Source organism: Notechis scutatus, chromosome 4 (assembly GCF_049901735.1).
Source record: "Notechis scutatus isolate UNSWTSFEM ecotype Mainland chromosome 4, rNotScu1.2, whole genome shotgun sequence".
NCBI classification, from domain to species: Eukaryota; Metazoa; Chordata; class Lepidosauria; order Squamata; family Elapidae; genus Notechis; species Notechis scutatus.
Window position 1 is genome coordinate 69,886,636 of NC_142012.1, and position 18,953 is coordinate 69,905,588.

An 18,953-nucleotide genomic window follows, 5' to 3' on the forward strand; every position below is an offset into this window, starting at 1 on the left:
TCCAACAATCCATCAAACATAGATAGGAGTTTCCCTTCAAGTTACGGATGACTGAGGATCCCTTCACACGTCATAATTCTCTGACACTGCAGCAGTCACAATTCCCCAGAAGCATCTATCATTGGCAGGGTGCGACAGCTACTCTTGCTGACGGGCTCAGATCATCTATCATCCCTAACGGAGCCCGACAGATATATTTGTGACCTCACCTATCCAACACATTTCTATGAGCAAATTTAATGAATAATTGTTTGTACCAGGGGTGGGATTTTACCAGTTTGGCCGTACCAGATGTTAATTGTACATCCGGTTCAGCGAACCGGGTAGTTCAGAAGACCAGCTGGCCCTGCTACCCACCCCGTGCCTCCAAGAAGTCCCCATGCACCTGGTTCTGGCTCCCAGGTAAGTGCAGGGAGGCTTGCAAGGCCAACAATGGGGCTGGGGGAGCGTACCCCTGGCACCCAGTTTTGGGTCTCCCGAGGCTCCAGGGAGGCTTGCAAGGGCAAAAATGGGGTGTATGGGTGCACCCCCATGGCCCATTTTGGTCTCCTGAGGATCCAGGGAGGCTTGCTATGCTAAAAATGGCCTATTTATGCTTTCGGAGGGGTGCAGGAGGAGTACTGCCTGTCACACACCCCTGGCCACACCCACCCAGCCAGGCAGAAAACCTGTTGCTAAATTAGTTGATTTGTTGCCTGCTCTCCCTCCCACCGGCCGGCATGTCAATGCTTCGTTCGGTTTGTTCCTGCCCTCAAACAGTAAGGTCAGCACATGCAAAGTGCAAAGATTGTCTGACAGCTGGGCTTGCAATGGGCTTGCAACACCTGAATTCCAGGTCCTTCCTCTTCCTGCTCCTTCTGCTATGCCTGCTTCTGCCTCCTTCTCTTCATGATCCTAATTCCTGTTTCTCCTACCTCTTCTTCCTTCTTCTGCTTCTTCCCCACTTTCCTCCTCTCCTTCTCCCAGCACCGCAACTGGGCTTGCAGTCCCTTCCTGCATCTCTCCAAGTTTGCAAGAAAAACACGCAGCAGCACAACTTGCAACCAAGTGCTTTCCCAAAGCATTGTTGGAGGGGGACCCCTCCAAGGTATGTGTGTGTTGGCTGCTGGCTGAGTTGGTTTTCTCTCTCTCTCTCTCTCTCTCTCTCTCTCTGCTTCTCTGCCCCTCCTTCTCTTGAATGGTTTTGTCAGCACTTCCTCAACGTGCTGTGCTGGACCTTGGTTTGTTTTGCTGGAAGGGTGAGTTAGAATTGTCTCTTCTCCCCTACCTTCCTTCCCACTTTCTTAGAAGCAGAAAGTCACAGGTCTAATCTGGAAGAGAATCACTGTGCTTAGAACCATTGAAAAGTGCAAGTGGTGGTCATTGACCCTCTTTCCGCTTCCCCAGGTCTTTGACTGGGGGGTTTCCTCTGGAGCAAAAGCAGAGAGCCTCTTCCAGTGAAGATTTCTCTGTGTCTTCTAATTTTCTTCCAGGGCAGAACAAAAAAGCCTCTTCCTGTGAAAGCTTTTCCAGTTCTTTATTCTGATTTTCTTCAGGAGCAAAAAGAAAGCCCTTTGTAGTGAAGTCTTCCCTGTGTGTTTATTCTGATTTTCCCCTGGACTGAAGCAAAATCATGTGGTGGCAGGCTTTAAGTAACAATCACACACTTATTTTACTCCATGCATGGCCCACCCACTATTTAATTTACCACTTCTGTTTGTGCTTCTTTCCCAAACTGTACACTTTTCTGTGATGTTTTGTATACATACAGAGAAAGAAGCACTCTTGTCATCTTTGACTTTTAGGCTTGCTGTCAAACATCAGCCATGATCATTATTGTTTTGAACAAAATGCAGGTTGTATTAAATGAATGGCTATTTTATACATGAAATTATGTGACCACCAAGCCACACCCAGCCAGCAAGCCACACCCACCCAGTCACATGACCACCAAGCCACTCCCACAAATTAAATCATGCCCACAGAACCAGTTGTTAAGAAATTTGAATCGCACCCCTGGTTTCTACCCTGAAATGGTGTTTGGTTTATGAACTGTGGGTTTTTGGTTTTTTGCATCACACAATTCCTTCCTGCAAATTGCTGAAATATTATTTCTGCTCAACATCCTTCACCAAACTATGATGGTTTAATGTTTTGAGTTTCACAAATTCACTAAAAGACAAAAGATGTTCACAGAAGTTATTTTTATTTACTAACACTTCAAATCCTGTAGTAATAGATAACAGATAAATCTATTCTACGCCATTTAAATTCAAATACATGTGATGAATGTAAAAGTATATTTCTATAAATGTTTCTGGCAAAACATTTTTATGATAGATTTCAAGCTTGTAGTGATATATATAATTGAATGTAATAATTAGAATTGAATTGAATTGAATTGAATTATTTATTGGCCAAGTGTGATTGGACACACAAGGAATCTTTCTTGGTGCAAATGCTCTCAGTGTACATAAAAGAAAAGATAAATTCATTAGGAGTCAAGAATCTTAAGGTACAACACTTAATAATAGCCATAGGGTACAATAAGCAATCAAATTATACTAGGAAACAGTCAATAAAAATCGTTAGGATATGAGCAACAAAGTTACAGTCATACAATCATAAATGGGAAGATGGTGAAAGGAAGGATGGGAGGATTAATAGTAATAGTAATGCAGACTTAGTAATAGTTTGACAGTGTTGAGGGAATTATTTGTTTAGCGTTCGGGGGAAAACTGTTCTTGTGTCTAGTTGTTCTAATGTGTCATTTTGAGGGTAGGAGTTGAAACAGTTTATAGAATAGAGTAGAATAGAATAGAATACTTTTATTGGCCAAGTGTGATTGGACACACAAGGAATTTGTCTTGATGTAAATACTCCAGGATGTGAGGGATCTATAAATATTTTCACAGCCCTCTTTTTGATTTGTACAGTATACAGGTCCTCAATGGAAGGCAGGTCGGTAGTAATTGTTTTTTCTGCAGTCCTAATTATCCTCTGAAGTCTGTGTCTGTCCTGTTGGCTTGCAGAGCCAAACCAGACAGTTATAGAGGTGCAGATGACAGACTCAATCATTCCTCTGTAGAACTGGATCAGCAGCTCCTTGGGCAGTTTGAGCTTTCTGAGTTGGCACAGAAAGAACATTCTTTGTTGTGCTTTTTTGATGACGTTTTTGATGTTTGTCAATTTCAGGTCTTGTGAAATCATATAGAACCTAGAAAATTGAAGGTATCTATTGTTGATAGTGTGTTGTCTAGTATTGTAAGAGGTGACAGTATGGGAGGGTTTCTCCTAAAGTCTAAAGATCAGACAGAATTGCAGAGACATCAGGTAAAAAGAAGGGTGGCGGCTTATGTTTATATATCAACAACAGCTGACCCAAGCCTTGTTCAAATTAAACAAACACAAACTGTATAAAAGCAAACCTTTTTAATGCGGCGCTGGGAATTCTTTGCATTCCCAGCCAAGAGTCATTTAAACCTAATTGTCCGAGATAATAGCAAGCCCTTTCAAGGTTGTAAAAGGCTGACAAGAACAGAAGTCTAATTACTGATAAATATCCAGAAGTTTCAAAAACAAACCGGAGTTCACAGGGCTTCAATGAAGACTCAGAGTCTAAAGAACTTCTTTGCTTCCTGCAAAGAGCACATCCCGGAGGGCTGGCTTTTATCTCTTATGGGAGGGGCCATCACCTTCCAGCCTTACTGCCAAGTTGCCCTTGCTGCTTCAGCTGCTCCTTCAAGCAGCCCTGCACACACACACACACACACACACACACACTGGGCACAGGCTCCACGGGGTCCTCTGCTTCACTGCCACCAGACTCCAAAAGCTCTGAAGGCAGCACCCCACTTTCCAATAGTCCTGGCCCCATCCCTGCATCAGACACAGGCTCCTCGTCCAAGTCATCGCCAGACTCCCTGACTAGTTCCCTTTCGTCCTCACTGTCAGAGACCTCTGCTGTCCGCACCTGCTGCCAGCGAACCACAACAACTCCTTCTTACTTAAAAGTATGTGCTAACCAATTGGCCCGAATCTTCACCCAAATCTTCAATAAATCTCTAGAGATGTGCTATGTTCCTTCTTGCTTCAAATGCTCTACTATCATCCCAGTGCCAAAGAAGCCCTCCATCAGGGAACTGAATGACTACAGACCAGTTGCTCTAACATCTGTAGTTATGAAAACCTTTGAAAGGCTAGTGCTGTCCCACCTGAAAACCATCATGGACCCGCTGCTAGACCCCATGCAATTTGCATACCAAGCAAATATGCTGTTAATATGACAGATGATGCTGTTAATATGGCTCTGCATTACCTTGAATTTCCAAATACCTACGCAAAGGGTCCTCTTTTACCATCATTCCAGACATTCTTCTAACTACACTAAACCAGCTAGTACAGAGGTGGGATTCAAACTTCTTAACAACCAGTTCTGTGGTCGTGGCTTGATTTGTGGATGTGGCTTGGCTTGGTGGTCATGTGACTGGTTTGCATGGCTTGCTGGCTGGGCATGGCTTGGTGGTCGCGTAACTGGCTGGGCAGGGCTTGGTGGTGATGTGACTGGCTGGGTGTGACGGCATGTGACTGGCTGGGCGTGGCCAACTCAACATCACTCACATCGATGGGCGCTTCTCCTTGCCTGGCCTCTCGTGACTGTGGGGATACTGCAACCATCGTAAGTGTGAAAAACTTCAACATTTTAACAGATGGATCGTTTGAGATGCAGTCATTGGTATATAAGGACAAGAGAAATGGAGAAAGCACACAGCCTTGGGTGGGCCTGTGCTAATTGTACAAGTATCAGGTGTGATTCTGCCTAGCTTCACCTGTTAGGAAGCTTATGATTCACTTACAAGTGTGTTCAGGTACCACTAGCTTAGGAATGGGATTCTACCGGTTCAGACCAGTTCGGTAGATTCTCCGTAGTTCAGATAACTGGTAAATCGGGCCTCTGGTTGGCCCCGCCCCTCTCCGCACGCTTCTTCACTCCCTGCCCAGTCAGTCCCTATTGCACATGCGCAACATCATGCGCATGCGTGACATGCCTGCAGCCTGTTTTTGCCCGCCCACCAGGCCAACCATTGCTGCCTGCCTTTCGCTGAGGCCCTGCCTGATCTGACGATCTCCCTGGGTGAGTGCAAGCCCCGGTCACCTTCCTCCCCCCACTTGCTTTTTGTTTTGCCCCTTCCCCCCCACACTTGTGTTTTGCCGCCGCTGCCGCTCACCTTTCCCCACCACCACCACTTGCCTTCCACCAGGGAACACGTGGAGAGGCTCCTGTTGGTTCCAGCCAGATCAGCAGCTGCTTCTCTCACCTGCTGCTCCAGCTGGGAGAGCGAGAATCTTTCCCGACAGAGTGAAAAGCTTGTAAGTCCCCCTCCCTTTGGGAAACGACCCCTGGGCAGCAGAGAAGCAGCCTGGTTGAATTCTGCTTCTCTCTGCTGCCCAGGAGCCATTTCTGATGGGAGGGGGACTTCAGTGGTGGCATTCGACCGGTTCTGGAGAGCCGGTAGCGGCAATGAGCAGCAGAGACGGAACCGGTTCTCTCCACTGCTCTGTGTTTGGCCCACCTGCCTGCCCGGCCTCCCATACTCACTTTTATGGCCAGAATTTGAAGAGCAGCTGCTTTGCGCAGCACAGAACAGCACTGCGTGGCAGCTGCTGCAGCAACCGGCATCGTGCAGGCTTGCAGGAGGCGAGTTAGAATGCCTCTGCGCCTGCGCAAATTGCATGTTTGGCTTGTATCAGCCCAGAACTGATACGAGTCTCTCCACTGTTCCTTCCAGCCGGGAGAGTGAGAGAGCCTCTCTCCTGGCAGAGCAAAAAGCTTGCAAGTCCCTTTCCCTTCGGGAAACAACTCCTGGGCAACAGAGAGAAACTATTCAGGTGACCCTGAGGACACAGTGGCCTCAACAACTCGCTACAAGGATGCAAATGACTAGCTGCCTGCAAGGAATATAAATCCTTCCATTCCCACTATCCTGTCAGAGCTGAAGAAGCTTCTTAGATGAGAAGCAAAACATCTTCAAAGAAGAAAAACAAGAAAATCCAGTTGCCTCCTGAAAAAAACAACTTTGGGACCACCATGATCTGGATGACTAAGAATCTCTATAGACTTTCAACATATATAACGATAAATAACAAGAAAAAAAAATCAAGGAAACAGTCAGTCCACTAAAGAAAGAAGATGGCAAAGTAGTAACAGGCAACAGAGAGGAAGCAGAGTTGCTTAATTCATTCTTTGCATCAGTCTTCACACAAAAAGAAACTATAATCCAACCTACCAAAATCATAACTGTAAAAGAGACTAGAAATAAAAATTAAAATAAGTAAGAAAATGGTAAGTGAATAACTCCTTGATGAATATAAATCACCAGGACCTGATGGATTACATCCCAGAGTTATGAAGGAACTGGCAGATGTTACCTCAGAACCATGGGAGGATTGGAAAAGGGTTGATGTGGTTCCCAGTTTTTAAAAGGGGGGGGGAAACCAGATCCAGGAAATTACAGACAAATCAGCCTACCATCAATACTTGGGAAGATCCTGGAAAAGATAATAAATAACAGATCTGTGAACATCTAGAAATAAATAGTTATAATTAGTAGCCAGCATGGGTTTGTTAAAAACAGATCATGCCAAACCAATCTCACAGTTCTTTGACAAAGTGACTAAATTAGTAGACCAGCGAAATGCCTTGGATATAGTATATTTAGACTTCAGCAAGGCATTTGCCAAATAAAACCACAACCTACTTCTTGGTAAGCTAGAAAAATGAGGGATAGACAGCGTCACCATCAGATGGATTCGGAACTGGCTGACAAACCGTACTCAATAGTAGTCCTTAATGGTACTAATCTAATGGGGGGAAGTAAGCAGTGGGGTACCACAAGATTCCTCCTTAGGCCCAGTACTTTCAATATCTTCATAAATGACTTAGATGAGAGAATAGAAGAGGAACTCATCAAATTTGCAGATGACATTAACCTGGCAGGAATAGCCAACACCCCAAAAGACAACCTCAGGATCCAAAAAGATCTTGACAGACTTGAACAATGGGCCCTATCCAACAAAATGAAATTTAATGTGGAGAAAAGCAAGATTTTATACCTGGACAAGGAAAAATCAAAAATATAAGTACAGATTAGGCGAAACCTGGCTCAAACACAGTAATTGTGAGAGGGCCCTTGGAGTCCTAGTGGATGATCACTTAAACATGAATCAGCAGCATGCAACGGCAACCAAAATGGCTAATAAAATCCTTGGTTGTATAAACAGGCATAGAATCAAAATCATGTGAAGCATTAGTACTGCTTTACTAGCAGGTTGAGGCCTGGGATAATAGATAGTTTACATGAAGGACATCTGGGTATTGCCAGAGTGAAGGCACTGGCAAGGAGTTATGTCTGGTGGCCAGGCATAGACGCAGATATAACTACTAAGGTCAGGGCATGCCAGGCATGTCAACTATTGAGGCCTGCCCCACCAGCTGCCAATCCAGGGGAATGGGAATCGGCTAAGTCCCCATGGTCACGAGTCCACATAGATTTGGCGGGCCCTTTCCACGGCCACATATTTTTAATTGTAGTGGACTCTTATTCCAAATGGGTTGAGTTGTCCCTCATGCATTTTACTACTTCGACAGCTGTCATAAAAGCGTTAGACCGTTTGTTTGCAACTCATGGTTTTCCAGATGTTCTTGTTTCGGACAATGGTCCACAATTTGCATCAGCATTGTTTCTAGCTAAGAAGCGGGTCCGGCACGCTCTGACAGCCCCTTATCACCCGGCAGTGAATGGGCAAGCTGAAAGGGCCGTAAGGGCAGCCAAGGAGGTTTTAGGCAGACTCAAGGGAGAAGATTGGCACTCAAAATTAGCCACTTATTTACTATCACAACATATCACCCCTAGCTCAGTGACAAATCGTTCTCCAGCAGAGATGCTGATGGGAAGGAAGCTTAGGAATAATTTAGATAGGCTCCATCCAAGCTACTCTCCTTCAATTCCATTAGATTTTTTTAGCCAGGTGAGGTCATTCCAGGTAAACGACCCTGTGTATGCTAGGAATTTTTGAGGTAATCCCCTCTGGTTGCCCAGCCAAGTGGTGGCTGTCACAGGCCCCAGGTCTTATAAAATTGGGTTACAGGATGGCAGAATATGACGACGCCATATCGACCAGTTGAGAGGTCGTTGGGGCTCATCCCAGAGTAACTCAGAGGGGAACGAACAAACAGGGAATGTTTTGTGGGTATGACGCACTGGAGTACGAGACACCGATGAGTGATGTGCGTGCTGACATAAACTTACCTGATGAAGAGTTCTTGAGAGAGTCCGACTCATCTTCAGCGAGAAGTCCAGCGCCGCCACATCCGGAGTGTTTGGTGACAGCTGATCCATTCCAACCAGCTGCAAAGACTGAACTGCATAGGTCGGGGCGAGAGAGATGATGCCCTACCTATTTAAATGATTACACATGCTCCTAGCTGGGGGAAAGGAGTATTGTATTCTACAGAAGTTCTATTTGTTGGTCCGCATTTTGAGCGGGAATTTTTGTTTGTTCTGATTGGCTGAGCAGCCTGACAGGGAACTATAAAAGGGAGCTGTCAGACAGCATCAGCTGTTACCTGTCAGCTGGCTGATTCAGCAACATATCGGCAAACTAGGGTAACCTGTTTCTTTGTTACAATAAACTGTTTCGTTCATCAATGCCTGCCTCAGCTCATTCTTAGAAAGAATATAATATAAAGCCTTAGTAAGACCACACCTGGAATACAGCATCCACTTTTGGTCACCACATTAGAAAAAGATGTTGAGACTTTGGGTGGGGGGGAGTGCAAAGAAGAGCAACTAAGATGATTAAAGGCCTGGAAACTAAAACATATGAAGAATGGTTACAGGATTTGGGTTTGGCTAGTTTAGAGAAAAGGACTAAGGGAGAAATGATAGCAGTATTCCAGTATTTGAGAGGCTGCCACAAAGAGCAAAGAGTCACTTTATTTTCTAAACCACTAAAGGACAGGACAAGAAACAATGGATGGAAACTAATCAAGGAGATAAGCAACCTGAAATTAAGGAGAAACTTCCTAATAGTGAGGATAATTAACCAGTGGAACAGCTTGCCTTCAGAGTTGTGTATGCTTCATCACTGGAGGTTTTTTAAGAAGAGACTGGACAGTCACTTGTCTGAAATGGTATGGGGTCTCCTGCTTGAGCAGGGGCCTGGACTAGAAGACTTCCAAAGTCTCTTCCAGCTCTATTCTGATTGATTGAAGTCGAATGACATCATTTTAGTCAGAGGTGGGATTCAAAAAAAAACCAGCAACTGGTTTGCTGCCCAGTTGCTGGATGGGCGTGGCCATGGTGGGCATGGCCTACCGGAACTTCTGGGAGAGCCGTTTTTCGCCTTCCTCAGGGTTTGGAGGCTTCCCTTGGGCCTCTGGTAGGATGAAAACAACCTCCCCCAGAGTCCAGAGGCCTTCCAGAAGCCGTAAACAGGCCTGTTTCTGGACTTCCAGAACTTCCAGGATGGTCATTTTTCACCTTCCCCAGGGTCCAGAAGCTTCCCTCAGGCCTCTGGGAGGATGAAAACGTCCCCCAGGGTCCGGAGGCCCTCTGGAAGCCAAAAACAGGCCCGTTTCTGGACTTCAGGAAGGCCCAGTTTTCGCCCTCCCAGAGCCTCCACACAGACCCTGCACTTACCTGCATCCAAAACAGGTTGCATTGGAGACTCCAGGGAGGGGTGGGGCGGGGTGGGAGGGGCCAGTCAGTCGGTTCAACTACCGGTTCGGCGAACCAGATGTAAATTTAACATCCAGTTCACTTGAACCGGTCCGAACTGGCTGAATCCCACCCCTGATTTTAGTGGACCAAAGCTATAAATTGATTAATATGGAATAATTATTAGCTACGTATGGATATTTGAATATGCATGAAATTAATTCTATATATCAAATACATTGGTTTGAAGCATTCAATTAAGATAATAAACCATCTGCATTTTTATATTCATAGCTTTGATGACTTGCTGAAAAATTAAGCTAATAACATCAATGTTAAATTCTGGTTATATTTGGTATGGTAGAGGTATGCTTTTTCGTTCAAACGGTTTGATAAAATTTCAGAGATGAAACAACAAATTAACAGAATTTTTAAAAGAGAAGACATAAGTGGTTAGCGTCTGAAAACAGGAAAGTGTCATTAAAAGAAAGAAATCAGTCAGACATACAAGAAATGAAATGAATTAATTTGCGGCAATAATTGATTTTGGTTGTGCATCTTTTTAATGTTTAGTTACATTGTGAAATACCCTTGGCTTAAACGTCCCTATCATTATTTAGCGATTTAAATATTTAATATTTCAATTCATATTTGAAATTGTTTAATAATCTCAAATATTCTGAATGACTCTTCTTTTTGTCCTTGCTAGATGCATATACGATAGCAGAAGTAACCTACAAGTGGACGTTCAATGCATCAAAGTCAGTAGAAGTAGCTCCAGATGGTTCAAGGTTGAATCAGTATGATCTCTTAGGCCAAACAATTGGACAGGAAATTGCCAAATCCAGTACAGGTTAGTAGAAATAATGTACAGCGTTGATGAAGAATCCACTTTAATACTTGTACTTCTTTGTATTAACAATCAAGATACAATTTATTTCTTTTCCCTTTTTCTTAAAAAGCATGCAATACACTGTCAACTTGCCAGTTTAACTTAGAATATAGAACTTGATAAATAATAACATTGGAGAGGACTTTAGAGATGTTATACAGGTAGTCCTCAATGAATGACCATAATTGAGCACAATATTTCTGTTGCTGTGAGATGTTTGTTAAGCTAATTTTGCCCCATTTAGTGACCTTTCTCTTTACAGTTGTTAAGTGAATTACTGCTCTTTTTAAGTCAGTGTCAGGCTTGTTCCAGTTTAGGCATTTAGGAAAGAAAGATCCTCGACTCCATGGTTGAAGTGAAACGTTCACTTTTACTAAGTTCAAATGGTTATAGCATAAGCAAAGCTGGATCTGAATATTCCCACGCAAAGCCTGTGGTTTTCCCATCTCCCTGGCTCTCCCCCCATGACCAGTCCATCAGTGTCCAATAGTATTCAATTTTGGTGTTTGGGGAATGGCTTTGAGGTTTGGCACCTCTTGTGGTTGAGTTTCACATTCTGTTCCTGTTCTGGTGTGCCGGCAGCCTGCGGAGACGGCAACAGATTCGGACAGTGGGGAGGAACATTGGCCAGTCCGGGAATCTGGGAAGGACTCGGACGAGGGTCCTGCGTCCAATACAGAGATGGGACCAGTGCCATCTGGGAGTTATGTGCTGACTCCAGAGCCTCCAGAATCTGACAGCAGCAAGGCAGAGGAACAAGGGGAGCCTGTTCCCAGTGCATGCGTGCACAGAGCTGCCAGAAGGCAAGAACGTTAAGACAAAAGGGGTGACTCGGGAGTAAGGCTTGGAGGTGATTGGCCTTCCCATAAGATATAAAGGAGGAGCAAAGGGACAGGAACCTTTTCAGGAAGCAACTTTGTTCGCTCTGTTCGGATTAAACCTTGAAGCTCTGTGTGGACTTTGTATTCCATTTGGCTTTTTACAGTTAATTTGGCACTTTAGTTGTTGGCAGCAACTCAAAGGAGATAAAGGAGGGTGCTTATCTTGAGAGACTGGGACTCGTTACGGGCTGGGAATGAACATAATTCCCAGCCATTGAAATAAAAAGAGGGCTGTTTGAATTAAGCGTGTGATTAATTATGGTCTCAGGAAGCCTTGGTCAGAACAGTTCCCACGATTCTGTCCTTGATTGGCTGGTTCATTCTGGATTGACACCTCTGGTTCTTGTCATCCTGTCATTCCCTTCCTTCCTCTCTCTGCCCATTCCCTACTTCCCCATCTTCCTCTTCCCTCCCCTGAATTTTATGGCAGGATGCCAGTGAAGCAAGCTGTCAGGGTTCCAATTAATAAATCCATTGCAAGGAAGACTCCAAGGCCATTGAATTCCCCAAAGGTTACTTTTATTGGAAATATCATATTGACACACACCTGGTGAAAACCGACTCTGAAAACTCCCATGATTTTCACCTTATTAAAAGTAAAAGATTTCCTACTTTCTCAAAATAATCAGTCACATGGTCCAATCACCAGGCAGTCCGACAACCAGGTGTGAGAATGTCTTGGTTCTCAAGAAAAAGTACTTTGTTTTGGCTACAAAATCTCAAATCCTCCCTCCCTGACTCTCAGCTCCAGTGTGGCAACACTGAAGCAGATAAAATGGCTTCAATCAGAACAGCTTCAGGGTTGTCACAAGGTATGCTGAAGATAGCAGGTCTGGCATTCTTCCCCCCTTAGAAAAGACATCAGTCCTATGGGAGAAGGAGACAAAAAGAGATACAAACAGAGGGAGAGTTATTATTCAGTGGAGTTTGCCTGTGTACTTGCAGATAATTTTCGAGGCTCAGAGATGTTGGGCATCGAGCCACTCTGTCTCCGAGGGAGGGGGAAAATCTTTCCATTCAATGTAGTACTTTCTCTCTATGCTTGCAAGTGTCTAAGATTTGTTTAATTTCAAAATGTTGTTCCCCTTCAATTAGAATGGGGTTTGAAGATGGCTTCATTGTTGGGCATAAAGGAGAAGTGGTTGCTGTTTTTAAAACATGCTGCAGTGGACACACTGGATGGATGTAATTGAGAGATTTGGACAGATCTTATTGCGCTGTTACCGGGTTGATGACTTTATTAAATGAACTTAGGGACTAATTTTTTAGATGGTTATCTAGACTGGAGGTATTTGGTAGACAGATAAACATTGTTGTCTGTTAAAGGCTTTTGATTTGGAGTGCTTTTTAGGTGCTTGTTTTTTTATAAGTCTTTCGTGCTTCCTCGAGCATTTTGCAGACTACCAGCCAGGTCCTTTGAAGTTCTATAATCCGTTCCGCTAATGAGGTGGTTTGTGATTTGGCTTGGGGAAGTTGCCCATTGCAACTATGAAAGTTGTAAAACTAGCACTGATAATGTATAGCATTATTGTAGGTTACCTCTGTGAAAATAAGAAGGTTAGCCCAATTGTTTTGCTGGGAGTTAACGTAGCATCTCAGGTATTATTCTAAGACCCCATTCATGCGTTCACACAAACCATTCATCTGAGGTAATAGGAGGAGCTAAGCCCTTGAGTGGTGCCAAGCAATTTTAAGAACTCCTGCCAAAATTGTGAAGTGAATTGAATCCCGTGATCCAAAATGATTTGTTCTGGGGATCCATGGAGTCTATAGACACGTTGTACGAAAAGCTTGATAAGATATGTGCTGAGGGGATTTTGGAGTGAAGGATGAAGTATACTTGTTTGGCGAAAAGGTCAGTTACATTCAAATTATGGTATACCCTTAGCTTTCTGGAAGTTCCACTATATGGAAAATTCTTTCCGAGGTGCTTAAGGAGACTTGGGATATTTCCTAGATGACTTTTGGCTGATGAGCAGATATGGCAGGTAGCCACATAGGCTTCAATGTCCTATGGTCACCAGAATTGGCATTTCACTAGGTTTAGGGTTTTCACAGCCAAAATGTCCCACTGTTTTAGAATCATGGCTTCTCTGGAGGATTGTGATGCACTGATGTATATCTCTGGGATATGCAACTTGGCACCCACTCAGGCTAAGTGATCTCATGTGGTACACTCGGCTTTGTGGGTTTTAAACCATTAGCCTTTCTATAGCACCCCTTTTAATATTATTAGTAACTCATCTGGCACCTGCAGGTTAGCTTTTGCCAGCACTCTGGTGATTGCACGGGATGCTAGCTGCTGGAAAGAGATGACTGGGTGAACAATTTAAACTTTGAAGTATTGTATTGGGGTAGACATTAAATTTCATCCCCAGGGCAGGGGGTCTGTGCTTTCTCCTCCACAGAGGGATGGCCCAGGCCAGTGGTGGTGGCTGGGCTGGTACCAGTGGTGGCATTTGCTGTGGTGCTGGTGCCGGTGAAGGCTAGGTGGAGAATACTGCAGCTGCTTGGGTCAGAGGCAGTGCTGGGCAATCTTGAGCCCCCTGGGCCCAAATTATTGAAAGCGTCTCTCAAGAACTCGATCAAGGAGGAACTCGTTCAAGGAGAACTCGTTCAAGGAGGACATTGGGGTGGGTGGTGTTTCCAGTTCATTTCTTGCCACTCCACACTCCTCTGACCCCCCAGCAACCATTGGGGATTCGGTTGGTCATTGAAGGCCTCCACTTCTTCCAGCTCAGGGTAATCTCCATCACTTCAGGTCTGGAAGCAGCTTTTTTCCAAGCTTTCATCTCCTCCTGTTCATGTTTGTGAGTGGACATTTTATGCACGGTCCCCATGGTAGTGGTGTATCTCCAGGTAGACTGCTGCTGCAGATCCAGCTTAATGTCAGGCTTGTCCCAGCTTAGTCACTAAAGAAAGAAAGCCTCTCGACTCCATGATTAAATTGAAAGATTCACTTTTACTAAGTTCAAGCAGTTACAGTGTAAACAAAGCTGGATCTGAATATTCCCACATAAAGCCTAAGGATTTCCCATCTTCCTAGCCGTTCCCCCTTGATCAGTGTATTCCCCCTTGATCAATAGTATTTACCTTTGGTGTTTTGGGAATGGTATTTTGAAGTTTGTCACCTCTTTGGTTCAGTTTCGCCTTCCATTCTCATAATTCTGTCCTTAATTGGCCGGTTCATTCTGGATTAACTACACTGGTTCCTGTCACCCTGCCATTCCCTCCCTCCCTCTGCCCATTCCCTACTTTCCCATCTTCCTCCCTCCTCCCCTGCTTTTTATGGCAAGATACCAGCAAAATGAGCAATGCTAAAGATGGCGGACCTGACAGTTAAGTGAATCTGGCTTCCCCATTGACTTTGCTTGTCAAAAGGTTGCAAAATATGATCATATAACCCCAAGACACTACAACTGTCATAAATACATGACAGTTGCCAAGTGTGAAAAGAAGGGACTAGGGGGAGACATGATAGGAATGTTCCAATATTTGAGGGATGGCCACAAAGAAGAGGGAGTCAACCTAATTCTTCAAAGCACCTGAAGGCAAAGCAAGAAGCAATGGCTGGAAACTAATCAAGGAGAGAAACAACTTGGAACTAAGGAAAAATGTTCTGACAGTTAGAACAATTAATCACTGGAATGACTTGCCTCCAGGCTAGATGTTTTTAAGAAGAGGCTGGACAACCATTTGTCTGAAATGATATAGGGTTTCCTACCTGAGCAGGGTGTTGGACTAGAAGACCTCCAAGGTCCCTTCCAATTCTGTTATTCTGTTCTGTTGGAGATACATTTAACTGGTTCTGTTAATATGTAATTTTTCAAAGTGGCTTATTCTGAGGAAGAATGGATAATTATTCTTTTGTTATTAATCTGGTCTCTTTTTTTCAGGTGAATACACAGTGATGACAGCTCATTTTCATTTGAAGAGGAAAATTGGTTATTTTGTGATTCAGACCTATCTTCCTTGCATCATGACAGTCATTCTGTCTCAGGTGTCATTCTGGTTGAACAGAGAATCTGTTCCTGCAAGGACAGTTTTTGGTATGTAGTCAGTAATAATTTATTATTTCATATGCTAACATAGAATGATGTATTATCCTTTTCCCCTGTTTTTCTTTTAATAATCTTTTGTATATGATTGAAATTCATGAATGTATACATGTCTGTCCAATGCTGTTTTAGGTTCAGTCTACTCTACAATTTTCCAGGAAGTTGGAACGAGAATTAAAATATGAAAGGGGTCATATTTAAACCCATTATTTTTGCCAAGATGGGAGGAATGTATGTATTAGTATAGTTGCCCCTCTCAAATCAGCAAACATTCATGAACAATTAAAACCATTAAAAACAGTACAAAAATTAATTAAATACAGATAACAGCCAAGAGATATTACACTCCATTGGTGTCAATGATTTGTAGAAAATGCATCTTTAACATATTCAGAACTCTAGGCCTGGCCATATAGCCAGGTCTTCATGGCCTTTGGAAAGGCCAGCAGGTTTAAGGCCATCCTACTCTCTAAAGCAGTGGTCGCCAACCAGTGGGCCATGGCCCACTGGTGGGCCTCAAGAAAATTTTAGTGGGCCGCAGAGAAATCTCACCCCCAGAGCACTCCGCCCCAAGGCAATTAATCCAGGCTGCGCAGAAACACAAGGCTGCGCTGCCCACGTGGCCTGCAGAAACCCTCCCCGCCCACTCACTCCTTAGCCGGTAAACTTGCCTGCTAAATTTCTATTTTTCCTTTTTCCGACCATCATCTGTTCTGCTGTGCCAGGAGGTTTAGATTAGCTAGGAAGCAGGAAATGGTTGGATTTCTTGCTTTCTAGCTAGTCTTTAGATCTTCGGCTCAGCACAGCCGAACCTCCCTTAGGACTGAAGGTTCTATTATTCAGTGCAGACTCATGGCAAGCAAATTTTATGTGACAGACTGAGCTAGCCGATGGCAGATAGATAGATCACTGAATGATTCTGTGAGCAACTCAATCTGCCTGCCTGCTTTGCCTGATTTTGGGTAAAAGTTGCTCTCTTTTTTTATAAAAAATTCAATATTTACATACACGGTGTGTTGTGAGTTAATTTTGTGAGTTTGCTTGCTAGCAAATTTTATGAGTTTGCTTGCAATCAAATTTTATGTGACAGACTGAGCTCGCCAATGGCAGATAGATAGATCTCTGAATGAATCTGTGATTCTGTGAGTCACATGACCACCAAGCCACACCCACAAATTAGGCCACACCCACAGAACCGGTTAGTGGTCCCTGGGATTTAAAATTATGAGTTTGGTGGTCCCTGAGGTCCAAAAGGTTGGCGACCCCTGCTCTAAAGGGAGACTGTTCTGGTAAGCAGGCGCTGTAGAGTACAAATAAAATAGCAGACAAAAACCCAATGTACATTTTATACAATGAGATGAAATCTACCAGGACACGAGTCTCCCATAATTTCATAGCTTTCAACCTTCTCATATTCCACAAAGTTAACTGTATCCGTAGGTTGGAACCTAGTGATTATAATTTTTTAAAAGTTGGTGTTGTTTTAAAATGGGCGTTGTTTTTTATACATTGGCATTTATTGGATTCTTTTTCTCAGCACTGCTGGTAGAGCCACCTAGAATTAACAGAACATAAGATGGGCAACTATATTAGTCTGATTCGTGAATCAATAAATAAAATAGTTTCATTTTAATGAAAATTTATTGAAGCAAAATTCTGTGCAAAAAGACATCTGTGTCATCTTATCTTAATGAAGAATTAATACAGTGCACTTCAGGAAAAAAAAAATTAAAAAAATGAGTCATGCATCTGGAATCTATATAGGACTTCCAATCCTTAACAGACAACACAATCCTATGTTGCTTAACTTATTCAATTAACTTAATAAATTTCTTCCCTTTTGCCAATTTTGATTTAAAATAATATGATATAAATTCTGGTTTACAAGTTTATAAGTTACGCTTATATTCATTCATTCATTCACTCATCTTATGTGCCAAAGATAGAATATGGAACACAGAACAATAGGGTTGAAAGGGACCTGGGAGATCTTCAACCTCAGGCTCAAGCAAGAACCTTATATCTTTCTGGACAAATGCGTGTTGAATGTCTTCTTGAAAACCTCCAATGATGGTTCACACACAATTTCCGTGGATAGGACAGGACTGGACTGGACTGGACTAGAACAGCATGGAATAGCATGGCATGGCATTATTGGCCAAGTGTGATTGGACGCACAAGGAATTGGTCTCCAGTGCATAAGCTCTCACTGTACATAGAAACAACAAGGTAGTATAATCATAAGATACTAATAGGGAAAGTTAGTAAAAAAGATAAGGATATTAACAACAATAACAACAATGCAATAATAACAACAAGAATGCAATAATATGTAACAGTGATGCCCATTGCCTTCGGGGCACTTGGTACCATGTCCAAGAATTTTATAAAATACATCAACAAATTGCAGCTTCCTGCAATAACACCAGCGGAACTGCAAAAAAAACTTGTGCTACTCGAACATCGTACATCTTAAGAAGATACTTGGTTGATACCTAGGACGCTGGCAGTAACCCGTATCAACCATTAGCACCAGTCAGTGGTATTTGTGATGCATTTTTGAATGTTCAGTTGACTGAGTTTCATGTTTATTGAATAAAGTATATAACAACAAAACAGTACAGCCATACAACATGGAAAAATATCCTTAGACATAAGATAGTACACTGATAATTAGATGTTCAGCAGAGTAATGGCACAAGGTCTTTGTGTCTAGTTGTTTTGACATGCAATGCTGTATAGCAGCGTCTTGAGGGTAGAAGTTGAAACATTTTATGTCCAGGATGTGAGGGATGTATAGATATTTTCTCAGCCCTCTTTCTGACCCATGCAGTATACAGAGTGTCAATGAAAGGCAGTCTGGTTAGGGTTGTGTTTTTTTTTTTTTTTTGGTAGTTCTAACTATTTGTTGAAGTCTATACCTGTCCTGTTTGGTTATACCAAACCAGACAGTTATAGAAGTACAAGTGACAGACTCAATAATTTCTCTGTAGAACTGTATCAGCAGTACCTGGGGCAGTCTGAACTTTCTGAGTTGACGCAGAAAGAACATTCTTTGTTGTGCCTTTTTGATGATGATTCTAATGTTAGGTGTCCATTTCAAATCCTGGGAGATTATAGAACACAGAAACCTGAAGGTCTCTACTGTTGATACCGTGTTGCCTAATATTGTAAGAGGTGGTAGAATAGGAGGGCTCCTCCTAAAATCCACTTTCAACTCTACAGATTTAAGTATGTTCAGCTCCAGATTGTTTCAGCTGCACTAGAGGGCCAGTTGTTCAATCTCCCTTCTGTATGTAGACTCATCACTGCCTTGAATGAGACCAAAGACCATTGTATCTTCGATAAACCTTTCCACTGATTAATTGTTCTCGCTGTCAGGAAATTTCTCCTTAATTCTACATCGTATCTCTCTTTGATTATC

General features: G+C 43.2%; 1 protein-coding gene across 2 annotated transcripts in view; it reads left to right on the forward strand.

Moving 5' to 3' along the window:
* Window positions 1–18,953, forward strand: part of LOC113417460 (gamma-aminobutyric acid receptor subunit alpha-2) — a 162,929-nt gene that overhangs the window by 121,346 nt on the left and 22,630 nt on the right. For both annotated transcript variants that reach the window (XM_087963702.1, XM_087963703.1), the window contains exons 7-8: window positions 10,408–10,551; window positions 15,368–15,520. In XM_087963702.1, coding sequence (XP_087819828.1) covers window positions 10,408–10,551; window positions 15,368–15,520 — 297 coding nt within the window. The remainder of the gene's footprint in view (window positions 1–10,407; window positions 10,552–15,367; window positions 15,521–18,953) is intronic.